We start from the raw sequence: 24,852 nt of genomic DNA on the forward strand, positions 1-24,852 counted from the left end.
CAACATCAGTCAAAATTTCTTTCTATCAAGATGTGGATCACAGTGGCTAAGCCAGACACACTTGTATTCCACGACAGTCTGACCTTAATGAGGCAGTGTCTGGAGGAGGCACAGTGAGAGGTGGATACTGAGGCACACCAGGAGCCCATCAAGCTTCCTCACAGCTCTATAAAAGTTTCAAGTGCTCTATGAAACCAAGGGTGAACACACTTTTCAGTATAACTCATAAAAATCCCGTGCAATTAAGTTAATACATGCAAAATCATCGATATGGTGAGATTTTGATCTAAGACGGTCATGAGGCAGTGGGGAGACGTGGATTTTACGCCTTTAAGGTTTCCAGTGATGCAGCATTGCTTACGAGTTACGTATTTTTGTCAAGTTTTGAGAAAGATGAGTAACTAGAGTCTTGAGAACGGAGACTGTGCACTGACCTGTTTGAGGTGATACACTCTGACAGGTTATCCCTTCATTTTTGCAAGCCAGTTTGCACACATGTGACTACTCTGTACATTCAGAGCATTTCGAATGGCTGGCCTGACTATATGAACTGACAGGGCACTAAGTATCACTGAGGTGGTGTCCAAAAACACTCGTTTATGATAAAATGCACAATGTTTACTCTCCAGCATTTTATTAGCGTCTGAATTCTGAGTGTGAAATGTATTTAATTATCTATTTTTTATAGTGCCCTCTGCGATAGAACAAAAAAAATTGTGTTCATGACTCTTCACTATTTTCTAGTAACAATCTGACAATGCAATTTATGACATTTACAAAATCTAAATGTATTGCTTACTTACTACTGAGTTTCTTGAAGAGTGAATGAGTGAATGAGGGAGTCATCTTGGAGAGAGCCTCAGTTGTGTTGCTGGTTATGTGAGCCAGCTGTGATGTGAATCAGTCTACGCAAAGTCAGAAGGACCAATTGAAATTTGGCTGGACGGCCAGATTGACACATCACTGCTGGCTCGCATCACAAACAGAAACTGGAGGATGATGATGATCAGTCTGCTGAAGCTTAAAGAAAGGTTTCTTTTTGTAAACTATCTCAACATTGTGGATATGTATGAGGGCTGGAAGTAAGAAAAATGAAGTAATAAAAATGGAGGAGATTGTATTGCATGTGAATTGAAAAATATAGGTGTAAAAAGTAATGGGAAATGACAGCCAGAATGATAAATTAACAAGTGATTTGATGAAATTGCAGTAGATTTGAATAAAACAGTCGTGATGTGATGGCAACAGAGCCATGATTTGTCATTTTCCCCTTCTTACATGCATCATTCAAGTTGGCATTTTGGGAGTAACAAAAAAAAACAACAACTAGAAAATAGAATCACAACCTCACTGCAGACTAGAGTCACCAATTTGGGATTTGACCAAATGCCTCCCCTTCTGTTCCTCAGTTTTGATGCTAAATAATCGCCAGAAAAGAGTTTTTGCAAAACTTTACGATGTCACACTGAAGTTGACCTTTGAACCTTTTGGACTTCAAGTGTCATCATTTTATTCTATTAGATCTTTTTATGAAATGTTGTTACAATTAGCATATGAATAATTGAATCACTAAAAACATGTTTTGTGAGGTAACTACTGACCACCAAACTCTATGCACTTCTTCATGAGTCCAAGTGGATGTTTGTGCCAAAATTGAAGAAATTCCCTTATGGCGTTCCTGAGATATTACATTTACATGAATAGGAAAGATGTATTTTACGTACATATGGGTGGAGGAACAACCTGAAAACATAATGCCTCTGGCTATTGCTGTCGCCAGCAGGGAGGCATAAAAATGGAAGTAATTAAAATACTTATGAATGAATAATAGAAGTGAACCCTGCAGGCAAAAGAGTAAGGAATTAAAAAACGGTTCATTTGCACACACTGCAGCACCACAGAGCTGGTTGAAAGAAACAAGATTTTCCTTCGAGAGCCCAAAAATTGATTGGTTAGTCAGCGGGCATGGTTTTTTGATGGCAATTTGGACGGACGTAACAAAATTGCCTGCTGTAAACGATAAGAGTCTGTTGTGAATGATGAATGGTAGATGGTAAAAGCCCAGTTGATTATGAGAGCAACACTGTTTATAATAAAATGTCAATAAAGTTTATCGACTGACAGTTTCCAATATCCTTTTTTAAACCTCTATATCTCAATTCAAATGGCATTTTCACCATTTTCATTGATTCATTTTTGTTACTTCCATCCCTCATTATTTAGCCACTAGAGGCTGGAATATCTTAGTGAAACATCATTTTTGCTCAATAAATAAGAAAGCAACAACAACAAACAGCATCTACCACCCTTTGTAAGTTTCAATTTGCATTTTCTGGAGTTTCATTTTTAGCCATATGAATATAGTCAAGGCACTTTGATTCATTAGCATCAGGTAAATGTAATGACGGTGATCTAAATGGTGTGAAACTGGAGTTTTTTGTTTTTTTTTAAATACTTCATCTCCCTGTTAGTCAGTTTGGATAAAGTGCATTGAAATTCATACCACAGTCTGTCAGATGCACACAGGTAGAGAGGCCTGAAGTTTGCAATATATGAGCTTTTATTAGTCCGTGGCAGAATAAAAACCCTGGCGGACTCCCGTCACAAAGATTACACACTGCACACACACGCACGTGCGCGCGCGCACGCACACACACACACACACACACACACACACACACACACACACACACACACACACACACACACACACGCACACACACACACACTACAAACTACAGAAATGAGTGAAAGGGAGAGTGAGCAGTAAAGTGGCAGAGAGGCCTGTTAGTGAAGTGAAAGTGGTGAAAAACCATCTAGAGTCATCACCATGGTAATTTAGTAGCTCTGTAAGAGTCACTGAGTACCATCTGGACTGTCAGTGCCACTGACCTCTTTTACGCATGCATGTGTGTGTATGTGTGTGTGTTAACTCAATATAAAGAATTTTTTTGACGTTCTATACAAACAGATTTTTCTCTAGCCAAAAAGTTTTTTTTTATTTTGTGCATGGATTCATTCAGGTGAAAAGTGGAGGTTGACGTGTCTGATGTGCCAAAATACAGACTAGAAAAAAGGCCTCCCTAATCAGATGTTGCAGCTATTGTGCATTACTCTAATGCACTCTCAAGTTTTGGATTTGACAGAGCTTCCTAACACCTATTAGAGCTGCATGATTATAGCCAAAATGATAATCACAATTATCCTTATCAATGTTGAGGTCCTGATTAATTTATCACAATTATTCATTGATTTCAGGGCCTAAAATTAACCCTCAGATGTGCGTAACCAGTCAAAAATATCCCTGACAGTTAACCACTGATGCTCCTTAATCAAAAGAAGAGAAATATCAAATAAAATTGTACCAAAATTAAATCAGAGCACCGCTTGTTGTGCTACATCACTGTAATTGACAAATATTTGCATCAGAATAAAACTCAAAATAAGGATCTTCACCTGAATAACACCATACCTTCTATAATTTTCATGTGACAATTAAATGATTGATGGACTGCATTCCTTACATGTGCTAAAAGCTAAATATAAATAAAACTGTGCCATTATTATAATCTAACTAAAAATAAATATGCCCACATACATGCAACCAAATAAAAACAGTGTTTAGTGGACACAATTCTTTGGCCAAATGGAATGTGATTGCATTAGTTTTTGGAGTCTGTTTTTGACAGCAGGTTGGATATGTTAATACGCTGTGCACCTGTGCTATTATAGATGTCTGACTGATGCTCGACAAGGATTGGGATTTAGTGAGGTAATGTTAGCAATGTCTTTCTTCTTGGCCTTCATGCATTCATCGTACTGCAGATTGAGGTGTTTTTTCAGGTGGTTGTGTTGTGGCACAGACACAATCTTATGCACTCTTTGCATAATTTGTTCTTTCTTGACATCATTTACTTGCTGTAAATCCTAAATACTTCCGAACAGCAGATCGCCTTCTGCTCCACACATTTGATTTTTGCCTGTCTGCAGCCGCAACATTCAGAAAAGTTTTTCACAGGCTGCCGCTGCAGGGAGCGCAAGCAGCTGCATGACAGTTGCCGAAAAGTGGAACTGGCTGTTAGTTCAGGACACTCTTGATTTGATATGCAGCAGAGTTTTCCATGTGTAGAGCACACATTTTAAATGTCAGTATCGCATTTGATTATCTTTGTTTCATTGTGGGAAGCCAAAATCGTGATTGAGATTAATATTCAGTTAAATGTGTAGCCCTTGCCCCTAAATAAGAGTCAGCCACCTAAATAATTAACAACCTGTCGAGAAAATGCTGTTTTGTGAGTCTTTTCTCTTTTTCCACACACTTTAGCACGTTTCCTATAATTTCCATAGCACAAAAACATGTATTCCTCCCAAGAAAGCAACAATGTTATAATATCTATAATATGGGTGCACGAGAAATTACTGAGATCCCGTGACTGGGGTGGATTAAAGAGAGGAATGAATGAGTAAATGAGTGTTTGCATGCGTACTAAGCAGTCCTTTAAAGGGATGCGCTAGGAGCTGCTTTGATGGGGCCCTCGGTATTCCTGTCACGCCCAAGGCCCTATCCATTACAGCTCATTACCCTGGGAGGGAATGAAAGAGCGGAGACCCTTGGCCATGCTTGCCCGGGCTCACAGAAGGCCCAGCAGGGTTAAACGTCATCCGAGCCATGGAAACCTACCAGCTGCACAGGTGTCAGCACCACTGCAACTGCCCCGGGGATGATTATGCAGATACTGAAGGGAACAGAGAGGCAATATAGTGCACAGCTCCTTGGAATAAAGTAATTTGGTACAGTGTTAATTTCACATATTCTGTCCATTTACAACGAGGAATGCATACTTTCTTTAAAGCAAGTAAATCACAGGCACAATGTTTTTCGAGCAGTGCCGAGCTGAGAGCCAAGGCCGTATGAAATCTAATTGCACATTTGCACATCCTAATTGAACCTTCAATTGCAAAGCTTGCTTGAATTAGTCTGAGGAGACTGTGCTTACAGCTGAATCTGAAAAGATCAGTGGAAATCATAAAAGGGTAGAATTTGTGTTTCTCTTCATTTGTTCAAACAAGACTTTATTACAGTACATTATCACATTAATGAGCTGTCAGTAACCTCCTGGCCTTTCTTTCAAGCCACTGAATCACATCTTTTTGATTGAATGAATACACTCAGTTTATTTCCTGGAATTTTAATTAAAAAAATAAAATAAATCTGACGCTTTAACTCAAAGAAACTATTTGGTCTGTTTTGTCAGGTTTCTGTATTTCCAATTACAAATGAAGTTGTTCCAACTGAGTCAAATCATTCTAACGCAAAGTATGTAATTTAAACAAATAAACTGGAGATAAATAGACGTTGGAAATGTATGTAACTATATCTCATGAAATTAAAGTAAAGTACTTCAAATTGATGTAATTTCTGTCAATAAATTCAACAAAGTATTTTAAATACATACGATTTGCCAACAGTATTAAGATCAATTTCATTTGAGTAAATTCAATCTATTTGAAAGACATACAATTTATTAAAGAAATTACATAAACTTAATTGAAGTAAATTCAGCATTTTTTAAATAAACATAACTTCTTAAAAGTAGTATATTTACTTTAAACAAACTCAAAATATTTTGAATTAAGAGTAATTATATAAATAATATTGAAGTAAATTCAACACACTTGAAATACACAGAATTTATGAACAATAATTATACAAACTTTATTTAAGTAAGTTCAACATATTTGAGCTTAACATAGTTCATTAATAGAACTTGAATAAACTTTATTTAAATAAAATCATCATTTTTGAAATAAATATAATTTATCGGCAGCAATTACATAAACTTTACTTAAAATCACCATATTATATTTGAAAATGCATTTGTTATTTTATTTTTATTTAACAGTAATTACATAAACTTTACTGAAATAAATTCAGTATATTTAAATAAATCGAATTTATTCACAGAAATTACACTGATCTCATTATAGAGATGTAGGTGAATTTTTGCTACAGTTACATGAATTGTAAGTCTATTCATCTCAGTTTATTTCATTTAATTCCTTAAATGGTACCTTTTTTGGTTTAGGGAAGAATTAGATGACTCAGGGCACCTGGTGGCTCAGCTGATAGAGCGGGTGCCCCATGTATTGAGGCAGTGGCCATGGGTTCGATTCCAGCCTTGGCTCTCTGCTGCATGCCCCCCCTCCCCTTCACACTTGTGCTATCCTATCAATTAAAGGCGAAAAACGCCCCAAAAATATCCTAAAAAAAAAAAATTTAAATAAAAAAAAAAAAAAGAATTACATGACTCAACTGGATGGATATTTTTTAAGCAAAGAAATTTGTAAATCTAACAATTGACAAAATAATTTTGAGTGTTGCACAAAACTTTTTATCAGAAATATTAAACAACATATCTTTTTTTTCTTGCTCTGTCCCTAAACCACTCACAAACATGTCCTTTCTGAATGTTTGAGAGGAGCATTTTCACTACATTGGTGCTGATGCTCCTTGTCTCTGAGAGTGTTTGAACAACCAACACAAACAGCAACAGGAACCAGTCTCATTCAGAAGAGTTTGTCTTAGTTAATGCACTTCTGATACTTTGAGGACTCTTTTTAACAGACGGTACAACCTTGGACATCAATCTATAAAACTTGTTCTGTTTGACTGTGGCGGAACATTGAAAGAGCAAAAAACACATCCACTCAGCCTTGGTGCTTAAACTTCAAAAGTGAATAGCCATCTCTGTCCTTGAGGCAAATGAAGAGCCCTCTGTTTATAAAAGCAGGACAAACCAACCTTTTCAAAACCACCCACCTCTGCCTAAACACCATCACATTACTCTTGCATTAATAAAGTCCTCATTAAAATCTTGAATAGAGAGAGATAATGCCATGAAGCCTTATAATCATCACCAAATTCAGAGTCATTAGGTTTTGAGATGCCAATGCTACCCTGGTCTGTATGGGATAGTGCTTAATAATGCACAGTGGTAGGTGAGACCGGCTCTGTACAACACATTATTACCCTGAGAGCTCTGTTTCATCTACACCAAATCATGCTGATGCATTGCAAATGAGATGGCGCTGAGGGAAGGATGCCAAAGAGAGAAGGAGAAGAAGAAAGATGCACTCTCTCTCTGTCTAATTATACTGCTGCAATGGACAGAATGAAAGCACTGCTGTTGTTTTCCTTCTGATTGGCAAAAATAACTGGAGCTGGGCTTCTGATTATTGTTGTCACTAAGTGCATTGCTTGTCTGGACAGTGTCCAGGCCCACGTCCTTACTGTGCGAGTGTGTGTGCATTGTGCTAGCTGTCATCACCAATAAATACTGAATGAACAGAGAAGAGCAGGCAGTGAATGAATAAGTGAATGAATGAATTTGATGATGCCAGTAGGGACCGATAATTAAATGGGTCAGTTCTCTGACTGAAACATGAAAGAAGAAGAGTGAGAGTGTCTATTTGTTTGTGCATAATCAACAGAGTCTCATTGAAACACGTGAAATGGACAAGACCCCTAAAAAACGCACTATACGGTGTTGAGCAAAGGATGTCTTAAATCGATGTGCTGGCCAGACCGAAACATTGCCATTGTCTATTGTTGCAAAATGGTCACAGTTGCTGTCAAGTTTATAGAAAGGAAAACGCTATGTTTGGTTCAGAGAACAAAAAGACTTGGTAATGTTTAGGAAAAGATTACAGTTTTGATTAAAATAACAATGTTCGCGCCGTAATTGATGTAAACTTGTGTACTCTGCGTGGTTCCGTGAAGTACCTACGTTAAGTAGGTACTTTAACATAATGTAACGTGACTTTAGGTAGTTATTTTAAGTCCGTAAAGTCATGTAACCACAAATGACTTTTGGTTTCATACGGGACACAATCAGTGCTCTCGAGGTTGAAAGTGTTTGTTTGACCGATCCACCTCCCCTCCTCGTGCCCATTTCTTGCTCTTTATACATAATTCATGTGTCCACCATGACATTATATCCTCACAGGCTTTGCATTGGCATCGTTTTCGTGTTGCCAGCACTTAATTTCAACAAATTTTGTGCCTAACAGCATGTGTGTTGTTATGAGATCATGTCAATTTCACATATTTTTGAAGCATAATAGGGATAAGAGGATATGGAAATTGTACGTATGTCTTGATTACTCTGTTCAAAATAAATACTGTTCAGAATATTCTATTCTCTATATTAATACCAGTAATCATTAAAAAGAAATCTTAAAACTCTTAAAATTTCTTTAAAAAACAAATACATATGTATTGCATTAGACACATGAAACATATTTTAGACGTTTATGATTCTTTTATGTGAACAATGATTTCAAAAAGCTAGGCTTTTCAACTATATGAAATGGAATCATATCTTTCAATATGAAATATTCTCATGCTTGGCGCATATGCAGCCTGTTTTTGCAGAGTCTTTTTTATTGTTGGTTGCCCAGCAGTCTCTTTGGGTGCTGATGGACATGGTACTCATGATTATCCATATAATGGAAAATCAGCATAATCAATTTGTTGTGAGTAGGGTTGGGTATTGTCTGGATTTTTTCCAAAACCTGTGCCTAAACTTTGTCTGAATTGATACTTAGAAGAAAAAAACAAAACAAAAACACAAAATGATGGTCAGCAGCATTAAAGAACGGCTTTATTTTCATTGCAAAGGCAAATTTAAATTTGCAATTACAATGACAATAGCTGGTCCACCTTAACAACCCACCTTACGAGAGGCTAACTTTGCTTGCTAACTTCAGGGCTAACCCTTTTTACTGTAATCAGCAATCATTTCTGTACCCAGTGCTAATTGTGTGTTTTTAAAATGTCATCTGTGATAAATCGGATGTTGTCCCATCCCTAGTGCATAATAATGTGTTGAGCACATGTGATCAACAAGCGTTTAACCTTCAGCATCAGGGGAGTGGGACTGATGGATGTCCGGGAAAAAAAGGAGTGTGAAGAGTTGGTAGATGGGACATTTTTCCCAAAAAGTGAGGAGCAACAACAGGTTAGGGAGTAAGCAATATTATGACAAATTGGAACCAGAGGAGACGTGAGGAGTTGGTGCAGTGGGGCAAAATGAAGAAGAGAGAGCAGAGAGAGGAGAAAAGAGGATCTGGGGACAAGTCTGTAAGTGCTGGATTGGGTTTAATGTAGCAGAAATCCACCAGTGAACTGCAGCTCCAAACACAACTATTAGCATGAATGCTGCGGATAAGACAGGAACACAGTGACACATAATAGCATAGCAGAGACGGGCCAGAGAGAAAGGGAGGAGAAATTAACACAAGAGCTTGAGGAGAAAGCCAAATGTAAATAAAGCCTGGGGCTTAAAACACAAAGGGTTAATGGGTATTGGGATGCTGGCAGAGCAAAAAGTCAATGTCAGTAAGTAAGTGAGTGAGATGTGAAGGGAGATGGGGAGAAGAAGGGGAGGGAGCGATAGAAAAGGTTGGATATTACAGTCCAACCCACCTGGGGAATGTTTACAGAATTTAATAACTCTAAATGGCATCACTTTATTGGATTTATGGACGGATGTGTCTCTCACTCCCTCACTCTGCAGCTATGTTCTCACACACACACACACACACACACACACACACACACACACACACACACATACTTCAACACCCCCACCTGCAACAATAACTGTGGCACCCATTGGTGCGGCTTTATGAAAAATGACAGGGGGGTTTGTATCAAGGGCTCCTTTTATGGTCACTGCAATTGTGACATTCAATCCCAAGCAAGATAAACTGAGCAGGGACCTAACTCCGATAATGAGCTTAGGTCCCAGTATATTTTTCTAAACCTTTTTACACAAACACTCAATTCACCAGAAACGGTTTCAAGAGGAGGCCCCTATTATCTCAAAATGCCATGTAAAGTAGGTACTTTTAAAAGTGTCCCTTCTATTTCCATATGTAAGAGAGAAATAATTTTAGAGCTTTGGTTAGCATTTAAGTGTTACTTTGTCCATTTTCAAACAGCTCTGTATCATTACAATGTGGGTAGTATGTGTGAATGAACTGTGATAATATTCCCTCCACTTTACCAGCACCCAGATCTCCATGCTCATCACTCAGCTCAAATCCACTGGCTCTAGGGCTGTTGGTCTAACTACTGATTGCATTTCAGAATTTTTTTTAGCCACCATGGAAACGCAGAGTAAAGACGCAGATCAAAAGAGAGACCCACCGCCCTCCCTCTCAAACTCAGATCAAATGGTAAAACTAGGAAGTGCTGATCAAATATAAAACAAAACTTGGTACATTTTTAGCCAATTTATCACCTGAAACATATTTATGTGCACTGTTTGGCCGTAATGTGAAAATTTGAGAACAGGAATTGGGCACCATACTGTTTCCTGTGCCTCGTGGACGAGGGTTGAAAAACATGAGTTGAAACAGTAAAACTAGGCAGTGCTGATCAAGTATAAATCAACTTTCTGTCTCTGCACTGCCTATTACTCACCTTAAATGTTTTTAGAAACATATTTTAGTGTCCTGTTTGGCTGTAATACACACATATTTTAACAAGGCACCATTTTTTTCCTGCATTTTGAAAATGGAGGCTGAAAAACCTGAGATCAAAAAGTAAAGCTCAGCACTGCTGATAAAACATGAACTAACATTTCAGTGCCATGTGTAAGTGTAATTTGAGACTGTTCATCTTTTTTCTCAGTTTTATGAAAAGACCATCTCTCCAGTAGTGAAATACTTATTTAAGGACACAGAGGTCACTAACCTTGGTGATATTAATCTTCCGAACAGGAGTTTTAACTTACACACATATTAAAGGCAATCATGCTACCAATGTGACATGCGAGCAGCTTGTGGTTTTGCTTGTTTGCTGAATGTTCATCAACGTGCACACACTTTGTAAACTTGCACTTTTATTTAATGTTACCTGTAAGCTATAGTATGTATAAAAGGCAAGCTGTTTAAGCATATTGCCCCTGGTGGGATTAATAAAGTTGTTTTTGAATCTAAATCTGAACACACTGAGTTTCTACTTTTAAATGGGACTCATTTTCTACTAAAACACATTAAATAAAATGACATAAATAAGAATTTCACCAGATAATTATTTTCCATGCAGTGAGAATAAGGCCTGGAAACTGCATTTAGCCCATCATGTATGGAGATACAACTTACATCGCAAAAATAATAACAACTAATCAGAAAAGGTTACAGATCTATTATTGGTGGACACTAAACACTTCTCTTAGTTGTAAATATTCTTTCATCCATTCATTTTCTAAACCCTTTTATTTCGTTCAAGCCTCTCCCTGCATGCATCCATAAGATCACTCAGCATGCAGTATAGTATTCTATTTCCCATGCAATGCATACATTATTAAAGCATACGCTGAGCAGATTGTCTGAGACAAGCGAGACGGGGGACAGAGACAGGAAGAGAAATATGGATGTAATAAATCGGTACAGCCATTCTATCAATCTGCTTATATTCAGAGTGTGTGAGTGACGGCAAAAAAAAGCTTTCTTGATGTGTTAAAGAAGCAGTCCTTCTGTGAGAACATGAGTCACAGTGCCCACAGAGAACTGCTATTACCCAAACAAACACACACACACACACACACACACACACACACACACACACACACACACACACACACACACACACACACAAACACACACACACCCACACACACCCACACACACACACACACACACACACACACACACACACACACACACAAAGATATGTATATGATATCCGTCCAACCACCACTGTGGCCACAAATTCCACACAGACAAATATTCCCCTTACATAGCGAAGGGCTGGACAGACAGGAAGACAGGGGGTGGGCACTGTCACCAGAAATGATGTCATAATTGATTTGGGCACACCCAGGGGAGCTGTGGAGACACACTGCACTACACTGAAAGCGAATATTTTTATACAGTAGAGGAACGAAACAAAATGTTATGAGCACAGTCCTTTCAATCAAGATCCAACACACACTCCCACACACACTGGGGCACTTCTTGCTTGGAAACTTAATGAGTCAAACAATGTCTAAATGACCGTGAATTGCAATGCCCAGCAACATCTGGCATGATGCAACTGGGAGGAAAGCAGAGAGTGAGTGAGTGAGTGAGTGAGAGAGAGAAGAGAAAGAGATTCTAAATCCTAAGTTGTTTAAATTCATGATTATTAGCTTCTTCACTACTTTTATTGGCGCACTGCTGCACTTCTTTGCACTTTACCACCAGCTGACACCATTAGCACAAATGTGTCACCTTGTATATGATACAGAACACTTGCAAAAACACTCCTTGGTGTCAAAAACTCCACAGAGAACCTTTTACAACTAATTATTTAGTTGTGCCGTATGTATTTTTATTTAAATACATATGGCTTTAGAATAAAACTATGTCCTCTAAATTCTTCTATACTGCATTGCAAGTTGACAGGCAAAGACAAGCACTACCTTGCTGAGCTTTAGTGAATGAATTAAATCCTATTAACAAACATTCTTTGTTAAAGTAATACCTGCCAACTGCTTGATGAAAAATATGATGACATCAACCCCACACCATATGTTGCACTGCTCAACTAGGCACTCTGCTGTTGATAAACAGTCTAAATGCAGGCACGTTGCAAGCACTGTGATTTTCACCAGTGTGTCTAATAATCCAGGAGATGTCGTTCAGGGCTTAAAACACTGCATGCATATGGATGGAAGAGCATGTCAAATTTGGGCTGTGGACGTATTTCTAAACTCCACATGCACTAATGCACATAACTTTAGGAATGACTCTCGCACATTGAGCATAAGACTGACGTAGTTGTTCCTTGTTCTCATACAATGCAAAACTGATTTAGAACTGATGATGTTGAAGTGAGAAAACAGGTCATGTAAAGCTCCCGGACCAACAAGACAGAGCAAGCAGCGCAACTGCAGCTCTGTGTACAACACTGCAGTCAAGCCAGTTGCCTTTTGTATTTTGATGCATATCTATTTATTCTGTTACAGTATCGGTACTTGAAGCAGCTAAAAAGAAAGACTCGTATTACAGCAATAATTTGACATTTTATATAACAAATAAAGCAAAGTTCATTTGATAAAACAATTTTCATTTATAGGTTTGTAACAAACTGAAAATGTCCTTATCTTGAAACTCTCATAAATCAAATGAATAAATGTTTTCATCTATAGGTTTGCTGATATTTTTAATGAAATCCTGTTAAGGACGACACTAACTATGACCACGTAAAATTGGAAGTAATTGTACTATCTCACCCTAAGTAAATTGAAAAGTTGGCAGCCCTGCGTGACTAGGTACAGAAAACATGTTGTATACTAACAATAAAACTTAATTTCTGTTAGATCTGGTGGGCATGCCAAGACAAAACGAACAAATACATCAAAAGGTGCAGTCAAAGAAAGAAAAAATGGTACAGGTAAAGATGTTTTAGTGCGGGTAATTTTTACTTGCACCAGTGCATTTACACAGAAAAAGTATGTTGAGCCCCGTTGCTGTAGATCGGATGAGGGTGCAGAAGCTAGAGAGGGTCAGATAATCTCTGATACGGGTGAAACATGCAGAGAAAAACAGGACATACTGAGTGCACGGAGCTTAATGCATGGAGACGCTGGATTATATTGTATAAGGCAGTGCATATATAATTAATGAGTTATTATGATTCACACCTAAATGAAGGTTAGTAGTCACGTCACACACCACAGATAAAGAAAAACAATTGCTTCCCTTTAAGTTTTGGAATTTCTTCCTCATTTCTGTGGTACATTCAGTTCTATCAGTACAGTTACAGTAACAGAGAAGCCCAAACAATGATTTGAGATACTGTAAATGTAGAGTTCCTATTCTGTTGCCCTAATAATTATCTCAACTACCACGATGAAAACCAGAGTGTGAATTGTATACCCTGATGATACAGTACATCTGATCTTGGGAAAAAAAAACAAAAAACAACCTGACTATATTCTGAAGAGTGTAACAAAGTATAAATAGATGTGTTTCCTTTAGGCATTTAAAAAAAAAAGCAACTAGTTTGTATGTGCAGAGTGTGCCCACACATTGCTGCTTTCTGCTTCACCAAAGATACGAGTGTTCAGCGAGTGTCCAGCCTCTGATTAACACAGATGAATATTTCATTTCAGGAGTCCAGCTGCTCCTCATCTGCAGGTCTCTCTCCTGAGAGCGCCTCAGGCTACAAGGCCTAACGATGTCATCACAGCTTACACACACACTGGAAATGTGTGTGTGTGTGTGTGTGTGTGATGCTGTCTCACAAAACAGTCATGATGAAAATACATGTAATAGCAGAATATATTATGATAACTGTAACTTAAGTACTAAAAATTGATAGAAAGGACTGAAATATTACACAGAACTCTCTGGTTTGTGATGTACAGTGAAAACTAATAGTTCCCCGCATCTCTTAGATTCAAGGCTTCACATGCGCACACCAGGGAGTTTTTCAGAGTACAGGATTCCCTCCCTCCATCTCTCCTCTGTCTCATCATCTCCTCTCTCTCCTCTTCCAGTTCCCAAGCCTGTCTTCTTCTGCAGCGTTTTCTGCCCTGTGGGGAGGCCGCTCCCGGCGCTGACAGGGAGTGCCACTGACTCCTCTCACAGCACATTACTCTCTCATTCTGAAACTTTTTAATGCTTTTCTCCCTCTTTTCCCACAAACGGCAAAGCACAAACACATGCTCCTACTATCTATCCCTCGCTCATAACGTCCTAGAAGAAGCCTATCATTATATGGGTGCCAACGTGTGCATTTGCAAGTGAAGGTGTGTGTTTCAGTGTTAAACCAGGTGAGATAAGACACCTCCTGAACATTCCAATTTCCTGTCCGATATTTGCTTTCTACGTTAGGCGCTTTATCAGAGGGAAACATAAATGCTGATAGGTTAGGAGAACCTCACTATTGTTTGAAAAATAGAGAAAAGGATGGAGGGGAGGATGAAATTGGAGAATGATGTGTTTGAAATGGACAGAGGGGAGTGCGGTTAGAAAAATAAAGTGGGAAAGAGAATGAGAAAAGACAGCGGGACAAAAAAGGGGGACACATGAGCTCATTTTGTCCGACTGTACCAGGGGAACAGTTCACTATGTTCCGCACTGAACAATTGCTATGTGTTCCCTTGTGATAGTGTGACAGTGATGTTAATGCCTCATTAAAAGTACGGAGAGAGGCAGCGACTCGGCTCCAAGTTCTGAAACCGAGAGCCGCGGAACATCTCTTCAAAAGCAGCACCTCCATTAATTAATCTCCACAGATGGACACCTTGGCTTTTTTCCAGACGCTGCAAAGATAGGTGCTGGGAATTAGAGCTGTTGCTTGTGCATGCGTGGAAAGCAAGAGTGCGATCGCAGGTCAGCGTAGCCGCGGTCTGGAATCGTAATTGACGTCATTAGGCGAGGGCAAATGTTTGCCAAGTGGCTGAACTCCTGAGGAAATCAGGAGAAGTTATCAGAAACTGGCAATTATCACAGCCTGCAGCAAAAACACTATCACAGGAGGATAGCGCCAGGGATGGAAGACTTTAGATCTGAATAGTTTAGACTGTGAGGCCAGAGATGGCACTGATAGATGGAAATGGTATGTGGGGCAGCTGGATGAAAAAGCTGGAGCAATACTGCAAAAAAAGTTCATCACAATATATTTTGTATCTAAATTTATGTAAAAATATATAAATTAAGTCTCTATTGGCTTCAAAAAACAACCGCCCCCCTTTGTTACTGTTGCTAAGCTGGACAAACTTGACAAAAAGAAAGATGCTGGTTCCGATTAGCTGGGTGCTGCAGTGTTTATCAGACAGTCTGTGGGCGGCAATATAGCTTCAAGAAGCCGACAGCGCTGACTACAGTCTGCGATGGAAGGATATTTCAAGATGTTAGCTTTCATGAAAAATGCAAAAAGATGCAAATCCAAGTTTTGGGTCACAAGAAAAAAGGGACAAGTAAAGACCGTGTATGACAAGACTGTCAGTCAACATTGCTGCTGCACTGAGAGCACGAAAGCAAAAGAGAATAAGGGTATAGTATATGTGCATAGACATTAATAACGCTCAACCAAACCATTCTGCACAATCCCGCTAAAGATGATTCATGGCATTTAAAAAAAAAGTCAGCAACCAACCTATCTTTCATTTTCAGTTCTTTTTAACCTTACCATGGAAATATGAAAGAACCCCCTCTTCTCTCCCACCTTTCCCAACTATCTGCTGTCCTATTAATAAAGGCAAAAATGCCCCAAAAAATATACAAAGACATAAGGAGGAAGCAAACTTGGCAGATGAATGAACATTAGGTTAGCTCCTCCTGATGTAGTTATACAGGGGTCATTCTTACTGATAATGTTAATATTGATTATTGAGTAATACTGAATACCATGAAACCATTATATTTTAGGTGATGGTTGTTGTATGGTGAAAATATCATACTGTTGCAACCCCTGTGACAATACCTTGTTACTGATTACACCAAGTATTTTAAAAGAAAACATGTTCCTCGATGCTCAGTGAGCACTGAATCAAGTAACTGCTAATGCAAAGCAAACATTTCCCACTGCTGCATCTTCACATCAAAAGCCTTCATCAGGCAAAATGCGAGCTGACTTTTATTATAAATTTATTACAGGAAATTTAAAATGATTGTCAGTGAGATTAGCACCACAGCAGTCGTTTATCAAAAAAGAAACAAGACAGTGGTCATTGTCGACATTTGATGGCAGATCACTTTAAAATATTGCAGGGAGAAACAAAAAGCAAGGGCATAGTTTGTTAACACTGAAACAAACATTGAATTTCTTGCATTCTGGTAAATTGTTATGCACTGATATGTGCATTTTCTGCATCAATTTATGGTGTGAATGTCTTCAATGAATTCATTTAAAAAAATCAAATGCTATAAATACTGAAGGGTCACCTGTCAGCTACATTCCTATGACAAGAAGTAGCATCCATGGTGAGCTCTTAGATGAAGAGTTACAGGTGACAAGCTGCACACCTCTAGCTTCTAAGTAATATAACTCCTTTTCCCTCAGATTGTCTATTAGCATTGAGTTTCAAGCCAAAATACTATCAAATAGGCACCTTTGCTTTTCACTTTGACACCAAACCTTCCATCCCTCTCCTTCTTGTCGGTCAATTCTCTTTACTCTCTGCTGCTGCTGCACAGAGCAGACACTTTCGGTTTAAAACAACAGCGTCCATTGTCCATGTAAATATTGATAAGAAAAGAAAGACAGTGGGGTGGTGAGTAAGCAATACAATCAGTGTATAACTGAACATCACAGGTAACACCAACTACCACATGCCAAATAAATCATGTTTCAGCACAAATGAGTTAAAGGCCAACTTTGACTAAAAACCAAAAAGTGCTATGGCATTACACAACAGAAGACAAGAGGAATCATCATGTATCAAAGTAAGAGACAGAGAAAGAACGAGACAGATTAGAAGTGACAGACTAAAGAGTCAAGATTCACTTCTTCTATCCACTGACAACACAACACGCAAATGTCAACAGTGACCTGAATAACCAGCCATCAGGCAAAAACAGAGAAGTACCAGAATAGAACAGGCATATGAACTAATCCAGCATACACAAACACACACCGGCATCAGCACAGCCAAAAAGTGCCTTACCTGTCACTGTCGACGCTCCTGAAGCCAGGGAGGATGTGTCTGAAGCTGGAGTTGCGGTCAAGTTTGGGTTGACTCTTTGTACGTTTTATGGAACCCTTCAGCCGTCGACTTAGGAAGCCCTGACGGAGACAGGCAGAGACAGTCAATAAAACAGTGTCGCTGCTACTTTGTCACTCTCCGAGATGTCAATCATTGAGCTCAACTTGGCGGCTGGAAAGAGCATATAAGTACAGACATTTGCGCTCCACGTCCTAAATTTGGTGAGGCCGAGGGTCATAAATAGTTAATAAGTAATAAATGAGTATAGATCTTCATATCAGAGTGAGAGCGGTGTTCACAGTCAGAAAAGAGAGGACAAGGTCAAAGATAAAGTATTCTCTGAATATAAAGTAGGGCTGCACGATATGAGGAAAATATGCTATACGTGAGGCGGTATTGTTTAAAAATAACGATACCAGTACCCTTCAAAGAGTACCAATACCAACAGAGAACTTCATTCAATATCCATAACGTAAGTCAAAGGGGTGTTTAGACTTATAAACTTTAAAGGTGTGGGTGGCATCTTGGCACGCTGTACTGCCAAATCTGTCAAATATACACCACCCTTAACTTCCCCGAAGACTGTCTTGGTTTTAGCTGTTGCCGAGGGAGCGTGAGCTCCATGTCATAAACAATTGTAAGAGTCAACTCAACTGCATACGCACAGTGACAGGGCTAACTGTTCACAGCATCACATTGCTATCGTTACAATTATAAATGGGTCTAATGACGGAGTCGGACCGTTTTTAGTGCTGTGAGTTTTCTGGAACCATAATTATCATACCGTACGATACGATACGATACCATGCAGTACGATACAATACGTAAGATAAGATACATTAGGACACGATACAACTTTATTTTCAATTTACAACTCATTTTGTGTACTTAGACTGCTTGGCTAAAGAGGTTTACACACAAATTAGACAGCAACTAAACAGCACATACCCATAAAAGCACACCAAACAGTCATGAACGCGGAACACATCACATCAGATTCAGATCTTTATTGGCAGCACGATGATTTTATTTTAGCAACAGGACGGACTGATGTATATTCTTCAATATTCAATCTTTAATTGAAGAAATTGAACATTTAACTGAATGCAAAAGGGACAAATAAAAGAAAAAAAATAGTTATAGTTGATAGTTACACTCCTAAGTGCAATGTAGCAGTCTTTTGTTATGCACTTACTGCGCAAGTTGACACTGCGATGACAATAGAAAAATGACATATTGCGCAGTCCTAATATGAAGAGCCATAAAACAACCAATGTGCAAATGTAAGACTTTGACAGAAGGTCCTCAAAGAGCACAGACATGATAAGCTCGTAGGTAATATTTATGCAACAATTATAGATTGTTTCCCACAGCAGCAATCATGTCAGCATTTGCAGCTAATTGCAACGCAGGAGGATGTGTGTTTTATAATCACGCATTTATTCAATGGATACACCCCTTTATTAATTTTCTCATTCTTCTCTTTGTCTGAGTCTGTGTGTTTACTTCTAACATCTGCAATCACACTCCCCCAAGCACCTCGCCGTCTCCATGGCAACTGTTGGCTGGCATTAAGAGCGAGAGAATATGAACAAATGAGATGTGGTGCAGAAATGGCAGGCTGTTGCAAGTTTTGAGAGATAGAGAGAAAAAAGCCTAATATTTTTTCAGCTTGTTTTGGGGAATTTACTGCTGAGAAGAAGCTCAGGGAGGAGAGGAAGAAGAGGAGGGTGAAAGAGAAGGATTTTGAATAAAGAGAAAGTTGATAGAAAAAGACTCAGGAGGGCAACACAAACATGATGAAACTTTAGAAGCAAAGCCGTACACAGGAGAAAGTACTGAACCAGTAGCGTTTAGGCTCAGGTGTTGCCTTTTCTCAAACAAAAAAACAGCTGATTCACAGGCTGAATAACAGACTCAGGAGCCATAATGTGGTGAAGAGACTCAGGGACATACCCACTGTGCTGAGACCTCATACATGCACACGTTTCACAAGATGGAGACAGGCAACACGCCGCGAAAATGCCTCTCTCTGTCCCAGTCAGGCCATTAACACACCTGTATAATTACCACCTACAGTGTGAATAGGTCGCCCCGGGCAACAAAGGAATAGGGATAATTAGAGAGTGACTTGCGGACAGGCTGCCAGATGATCACAGAGGAGCGGCAGCATCCTGATGAACAACACCTGTCATCAGGAAAACACTGCGGGCCAGGAACAAAGACTTGCTAATGTCAGTATATTCAAGCTCACGCCAATCTGTTTCATTAGTGTGTGACCAAAAACAATAGCTGTGTCCAAGTTCCATAACACACTTTTTTAAGAGTGTGTTCTTTTGAGTTTACTCAAAGCAGTCTGAATTCACAGATCGTGAGTGTGCTGTTGATAAACAGTGCCGTCCCATAATGCAATGCTCAAAGGAAATACTGAAGTCACTCACTGCTCACTGCTGCTAAGCATTAAGACAAATTGCAGATGCTGGTGAGAAAACTTGAGGAATATCTTGAAAATCAAGTGCTGTTTCTAAAATTAGAAACTTTCGGTGGTAAACTTACATGTACACTGCGTACACTGTGTACTAACTTGCATACTTTGCAAATTTTGACTGGGTATTTCGAATCAAACACGGCAGTTGCGTACTTGAAGGACATGGAGATTGCATGAAGACTTGACAGCTTTTCTTCTACTGCTCAGCAGTCTGAAGCTGAAAAATTTCAACTCGCGTTAAGACGCAAGAAATGTGTTTTCGCGTCCATTGCGTTGCGTTGGACGTGCCCATCGCATTGCATCGGATCCGTCCATAGCGCTGCCACTGTGAATTTGCATCTGTGTGCATCTCTGCATTGACTTTGTATGTAAAGTTGCTCGTGTCGTGTCTGGTGTGAACACAGCACAAGGAAAGATGCTACTGGGGGTAAAGAGTAAGATGGTAAGATCTGACGCATTTTAAATTGATTTTGTCACTTGAAACAAAACAAAAAAGCCATTTGAGATTTATTCATATTACCAGCTATTGTGTGCATATCCCATAAAGATCAAACTCTGAGGTTATGATAGTGACTCTAACCTAACATGGTGTATGTAAGCCTACAGAAAGTGGACGGCAAATGGCTTACTATTGCTACCTGCCACCACTGAACTCGGTTCAGGGGCTTTTAGTGAAATGAACTGAGTCACTGTGTTGGTATGAGACACCTGAGGCTCCTGACAGGATTGCTTTCTGAATCAAACTCTCTCTCTCTGCCTTAGCTGTCATTCACTCTATATCCGTATGTGAGTGTGTGGGCATGTGGTTAGATTAGCATAAGCACCATTCTAAACAATGACAAATATGAGTCAGACACTGTGCAGTAGGAATATTGCTTTCTTTGACTGCATTATGCATTACTCTCAGGTCAGCTCCTTCAAAACACGACAAGACGACTTAAAGGGGACCTTCTGTATTTTTCAACCTGGACCCTACTTTCCCATGTTTTTCTGTCTAGGAGACTAATGGAGACAACATTTTTTGACACTATTCTGGTACTGAGCGAGACTGCTGCAGCTGGTAGGGATGAAACAAGCTGCAATGTAATCCCCAAAGGAAAATGAGTGCTGCAAATGCACATCAACTAAATGTGCTTGTTTTGCCACTGACAGGCTCAGATTCTTATCATAAGTTTCTGACAACATATGTTAAAGTCCCTACAGAGATTTACCTTTTTGTTAAAGATTAAGATCATTTTTGTTTAACCAGAAACAGCCCCAAGATTACCATTGCCAAACAAACCAGACTCCATTTACATAAATAGTAATTTTAGCATGTATAGAGTCCCCATATTTTCACATCTAACTGGGTGAATTAAGGGTTTATTTCAATCAAACCAGAGTTGGTGAGTGTTTTAGAAGTAGAGACAAGGTAAGACGGCTTTTGTGAGTTTTATTTTGCTTCTGTTGACTTCGAATTGAGCGTGTTTAAGGATGATAAAATTATCGTTCATTTTAAATGAAGTCTGGTAAGTCTAGTCGTGGCACTTCTAGGGCTGTTTATGGTTAAACAAAAATGATCTAACTCTTCAACAAATATGTCTATTCCTGCTGGAATCCTTTCCAAATGTGAGACTTCTAATAGCAATCTGAGCCTGTCAGGGGCAAAACCAAGCACTTTTAGTCGACAGAAATTGACGTTGCTCAACTGTCTCTGGGGATTTAGATGCAACTGTCCTCTTTTAATACTAAAATTTAATGAAATTTTTCTCATCCAAGCCATAAATCCACCATACATGACTAACCAACATCAAACAAATCATACAGCAAAACAATATCAAAACATACAGACAATAATAACCAAAATTCTCACAAATCAACTTTACAATTACACAAAATGTCCTTAGTTGACTAGAACTTATCAAATCTATTTTTAAGAGTTAACTAAAGAAGCCCACAGTACATCCTCTGGAAGCTTAGTCCCTGCTTTTACTGAAGCAATTTTAAAAATAGTTGTTCGGATTAGTCGTTTAGATCCCAAAACATGGAAAAATAGAGTCCAAGTTGACATACCTAAGTATCGTCTTTTCTGATGAGAAAGACGACAGTATATGAAATTTTCATATCATCGTAACACTATGTATCACCGCACAGTAATTGCTCTATAAATTCAATAAAAAATGGTTCAGAATAATCCCAGTGTGCTTCATCAGATTTGATTATTTTCTTCTTTCATTTGGAAAATATATACAAAAAGCAAAAACAAAAACAATTGCCTCATATGGGACAGCACACGTTAAAATCAGAAGACTTGAAACAAAAAAAAATTAAAATTCTTTCAAAATGTAAGCTTTAAGGTTCCTGAGAATAATTTCTACCAAAGCAGGTTTCTGTATTTACAGCTTCACTCTCCTCCTCCATGTCTGCCCAAATCATGTTACCTTGCGAGGCAGCTGGATTTGTGACATCACACCAGAATCCAGCCCTGATTTGCTACATCGCTGCCCCAAATAGCTCCCGTTGTTGAAACAGTTGAAACAGTATGAGAAATTTTTACTGGTGGACACATTTCTACCATCGAACGATATACACCGTAATACTGCACAACCCGACAGAGCAGTGAAAAAATCGTCACCCACGTGCAAACAGTGACACACACCTTTCCTCATTTCTGGATATCATTTGCAATCACCTTCAAATTTATAGTAATTCCACGCCTCGTCCCTGCCGTCCCTGGAGAGTGTGTGTGCCTGTTGTTGGCATATTCACAGCACACAAATTAAAATGCTTCCCTTTTTTTCTCCATCTGCAGAAATAAGTCAGTGAATAGAAAGCTGTCCCTGTAGGCGAGGCGGATTGATTAGTGGCTGCTTGTTCTGTTTTTACTTCTCTGCTTCCCGTGATGGATGGACTCTAAAGAACGGAGGAAGAAAGAGAAACAGAGTCGAGAGGAAAAGGGAGCGAAGTCAGGGAAGATACACAACCCTGTAATTTCGCTGATTATTTTGTATTCCTCGCTCTCCCTCTCTGGCGCGTTTGGACAGTGATGCAACATTATATAACGCTGCTCTCTAAATCTGTCAGCCTGTCGAAGCCCTTGCAGAACTATTGCACAGGTTAAAGGTCAGCAGAAATGAACGACCTATTTCCCCACTTACAATTACTCATTAAGGATGACTGATGCCTATATTAACACCAGATTAAACCCCACGGGAGGCGAGACACACCGGGGAGTGCTGCAAAAACATTTAATTCGCCTTCAGCGCCTGCTCACATGAGATGATTGAGAGAGAAAAAAAACATGCAGGGAGAGAGAGATGGAGACGTATGGTGACATAGAGAGAGGACAGAAATAGAGGTGAGACCAGTCAAAAATTGAGAAAATGACAGTGAGTGGCTGCCAGAGAGAAGGATGAGCTATAGGAGCAGGATAAATGGAAAAAGTGGAGCACAATGTCGGGGCGGCGGAGAATGAGTTGATAGAAAAAGCAATAGAATGAAACTAAACGAGGGGGAAAGTGAGGAGAAAAGTGCGGCAAATGAGTGACAAGGTCACCGGTGGATCAGGGCTCAGCAGAGCACGGCGACGTCTGCAGGGAGAATCAAGATAGAGCTGAAAGAAAAGTTGGTTGAACAAAGCAGATTTAAGGTCTCTGTGCTTTATATTCTCATCGGTCCTCGTCTGAGAACATGTTTATGACACCAGCAATTACATATCGAGGCTGTGCGGACTGTAAACACTCCAATTATGTCTGCTGTATGTGATCAGTTTTTAAGGCTGACGTGGCTCCAACATACACAATGAAAACCGACACCGAATAAGAGCCCTTGCATCATGCCATTGTTCCATTGTGTGGTAAAGAATCCATAAATTGACTCATGGGAATACCATTTCCCCGTGAGCATGTTTGAATGAAATATCAATGCATGGATGAAAAAAAAGAAGATTGAATACATGACATAAATGCTGTTGAGTTCAGTTAATTAATTTTCGTTTGGTCCATAAATATTATCGGTTTGCTGTGATGTTTGACCCTTCATTTTGCAAAGGCATACTTACACGGAAACATGATACGGTAATAACAGCGGCGGCAACCTGACAGGGGGCATTACAGTGTCACATGTTAGCGTGAATTTCAACGAGCTCTTTAATTATTCCACATTTCTACGGTTGACAGCTAATTAGTGGAAGGAGGGGATGGATTAATCTGACTCAACGTGCATCCTCGAAGGGCACGAGAGGGCTGGTGTTTAGTAGCCCTTCGGCCATTGGCTTATTGTACTAGCTCCAAAAGGAATATGATGGCTGTGGAACGAGTGTGTTTGTCCATATTCAAATTAAAAAGAAACAAATCACTAGAATTCAAGAGCAAAGGTGAAAAGCAGTTGCGGGCTGACAAATTAGTTTTTGATAATTATTACATTTTTTTCAAAAAATAAAATCAATCCAAAAAACATTTATATGAATTCAACAAATCAGCAAAGAAAAACTTTAAAAAAAAGAAATATAAATAACAACTTCATTGACAGTACACAATATTGATTAAAGGGTAACTGTTACCCATGAATCCATGATATATATGAATCTTTCACTAATTATTATTTCAATGGCTTAGTGTTGGATGCATCATATGAAGGTATGGTTTTACATGTCACTTTAAGCTACCCTACACATTT

At 39.0% G+C, this 24,852-nt stretch overlaps 1 protein-coding gene across 7 annotated transcripts in view; it reads right to left on the minus strand.

Annotated features, from left to right (window-relative positions):
* The window catches only part of LOC121959483 (disabled homolog 2-interacting protein-like), a 198,486-nt gene that overhangs the window by 84,554 nt on the left and 89,080 nt on the right, over window positions 1-24,852 (minus strand). For all 7 annotated transcript variants that reach the window (XM_042508787.1, XM_042508786.1, XM_042508780.1 and 4 more), the window contains one exon: window positions 17,670-17,788. In XM_042508787.1, the coding sequence (XP_042364721.1) occupies window positions 17,670-17,788 (119 nt within the window). The remainder of the gene's footprint in view (window positions 1-17,669; window positions 17,789-24,852) is intronic.

This window comes from Plectropomus leopardus, chromosome 20 (genome assembly GCF_008729295.1).
Source record: "Plectropomus leopardus isolate mb chromosome 20, YSFRI_Pleo_2.0, whole genome shotgun sequence".
In the NCBI taxonomy this organism is placed as follows: domain Eukaryota; kingdom Metazoa; phylum Chordata; class Actinopteri; order Perciformes; family Serranidae; genus Plectropomus; species Plectropomus leopardus.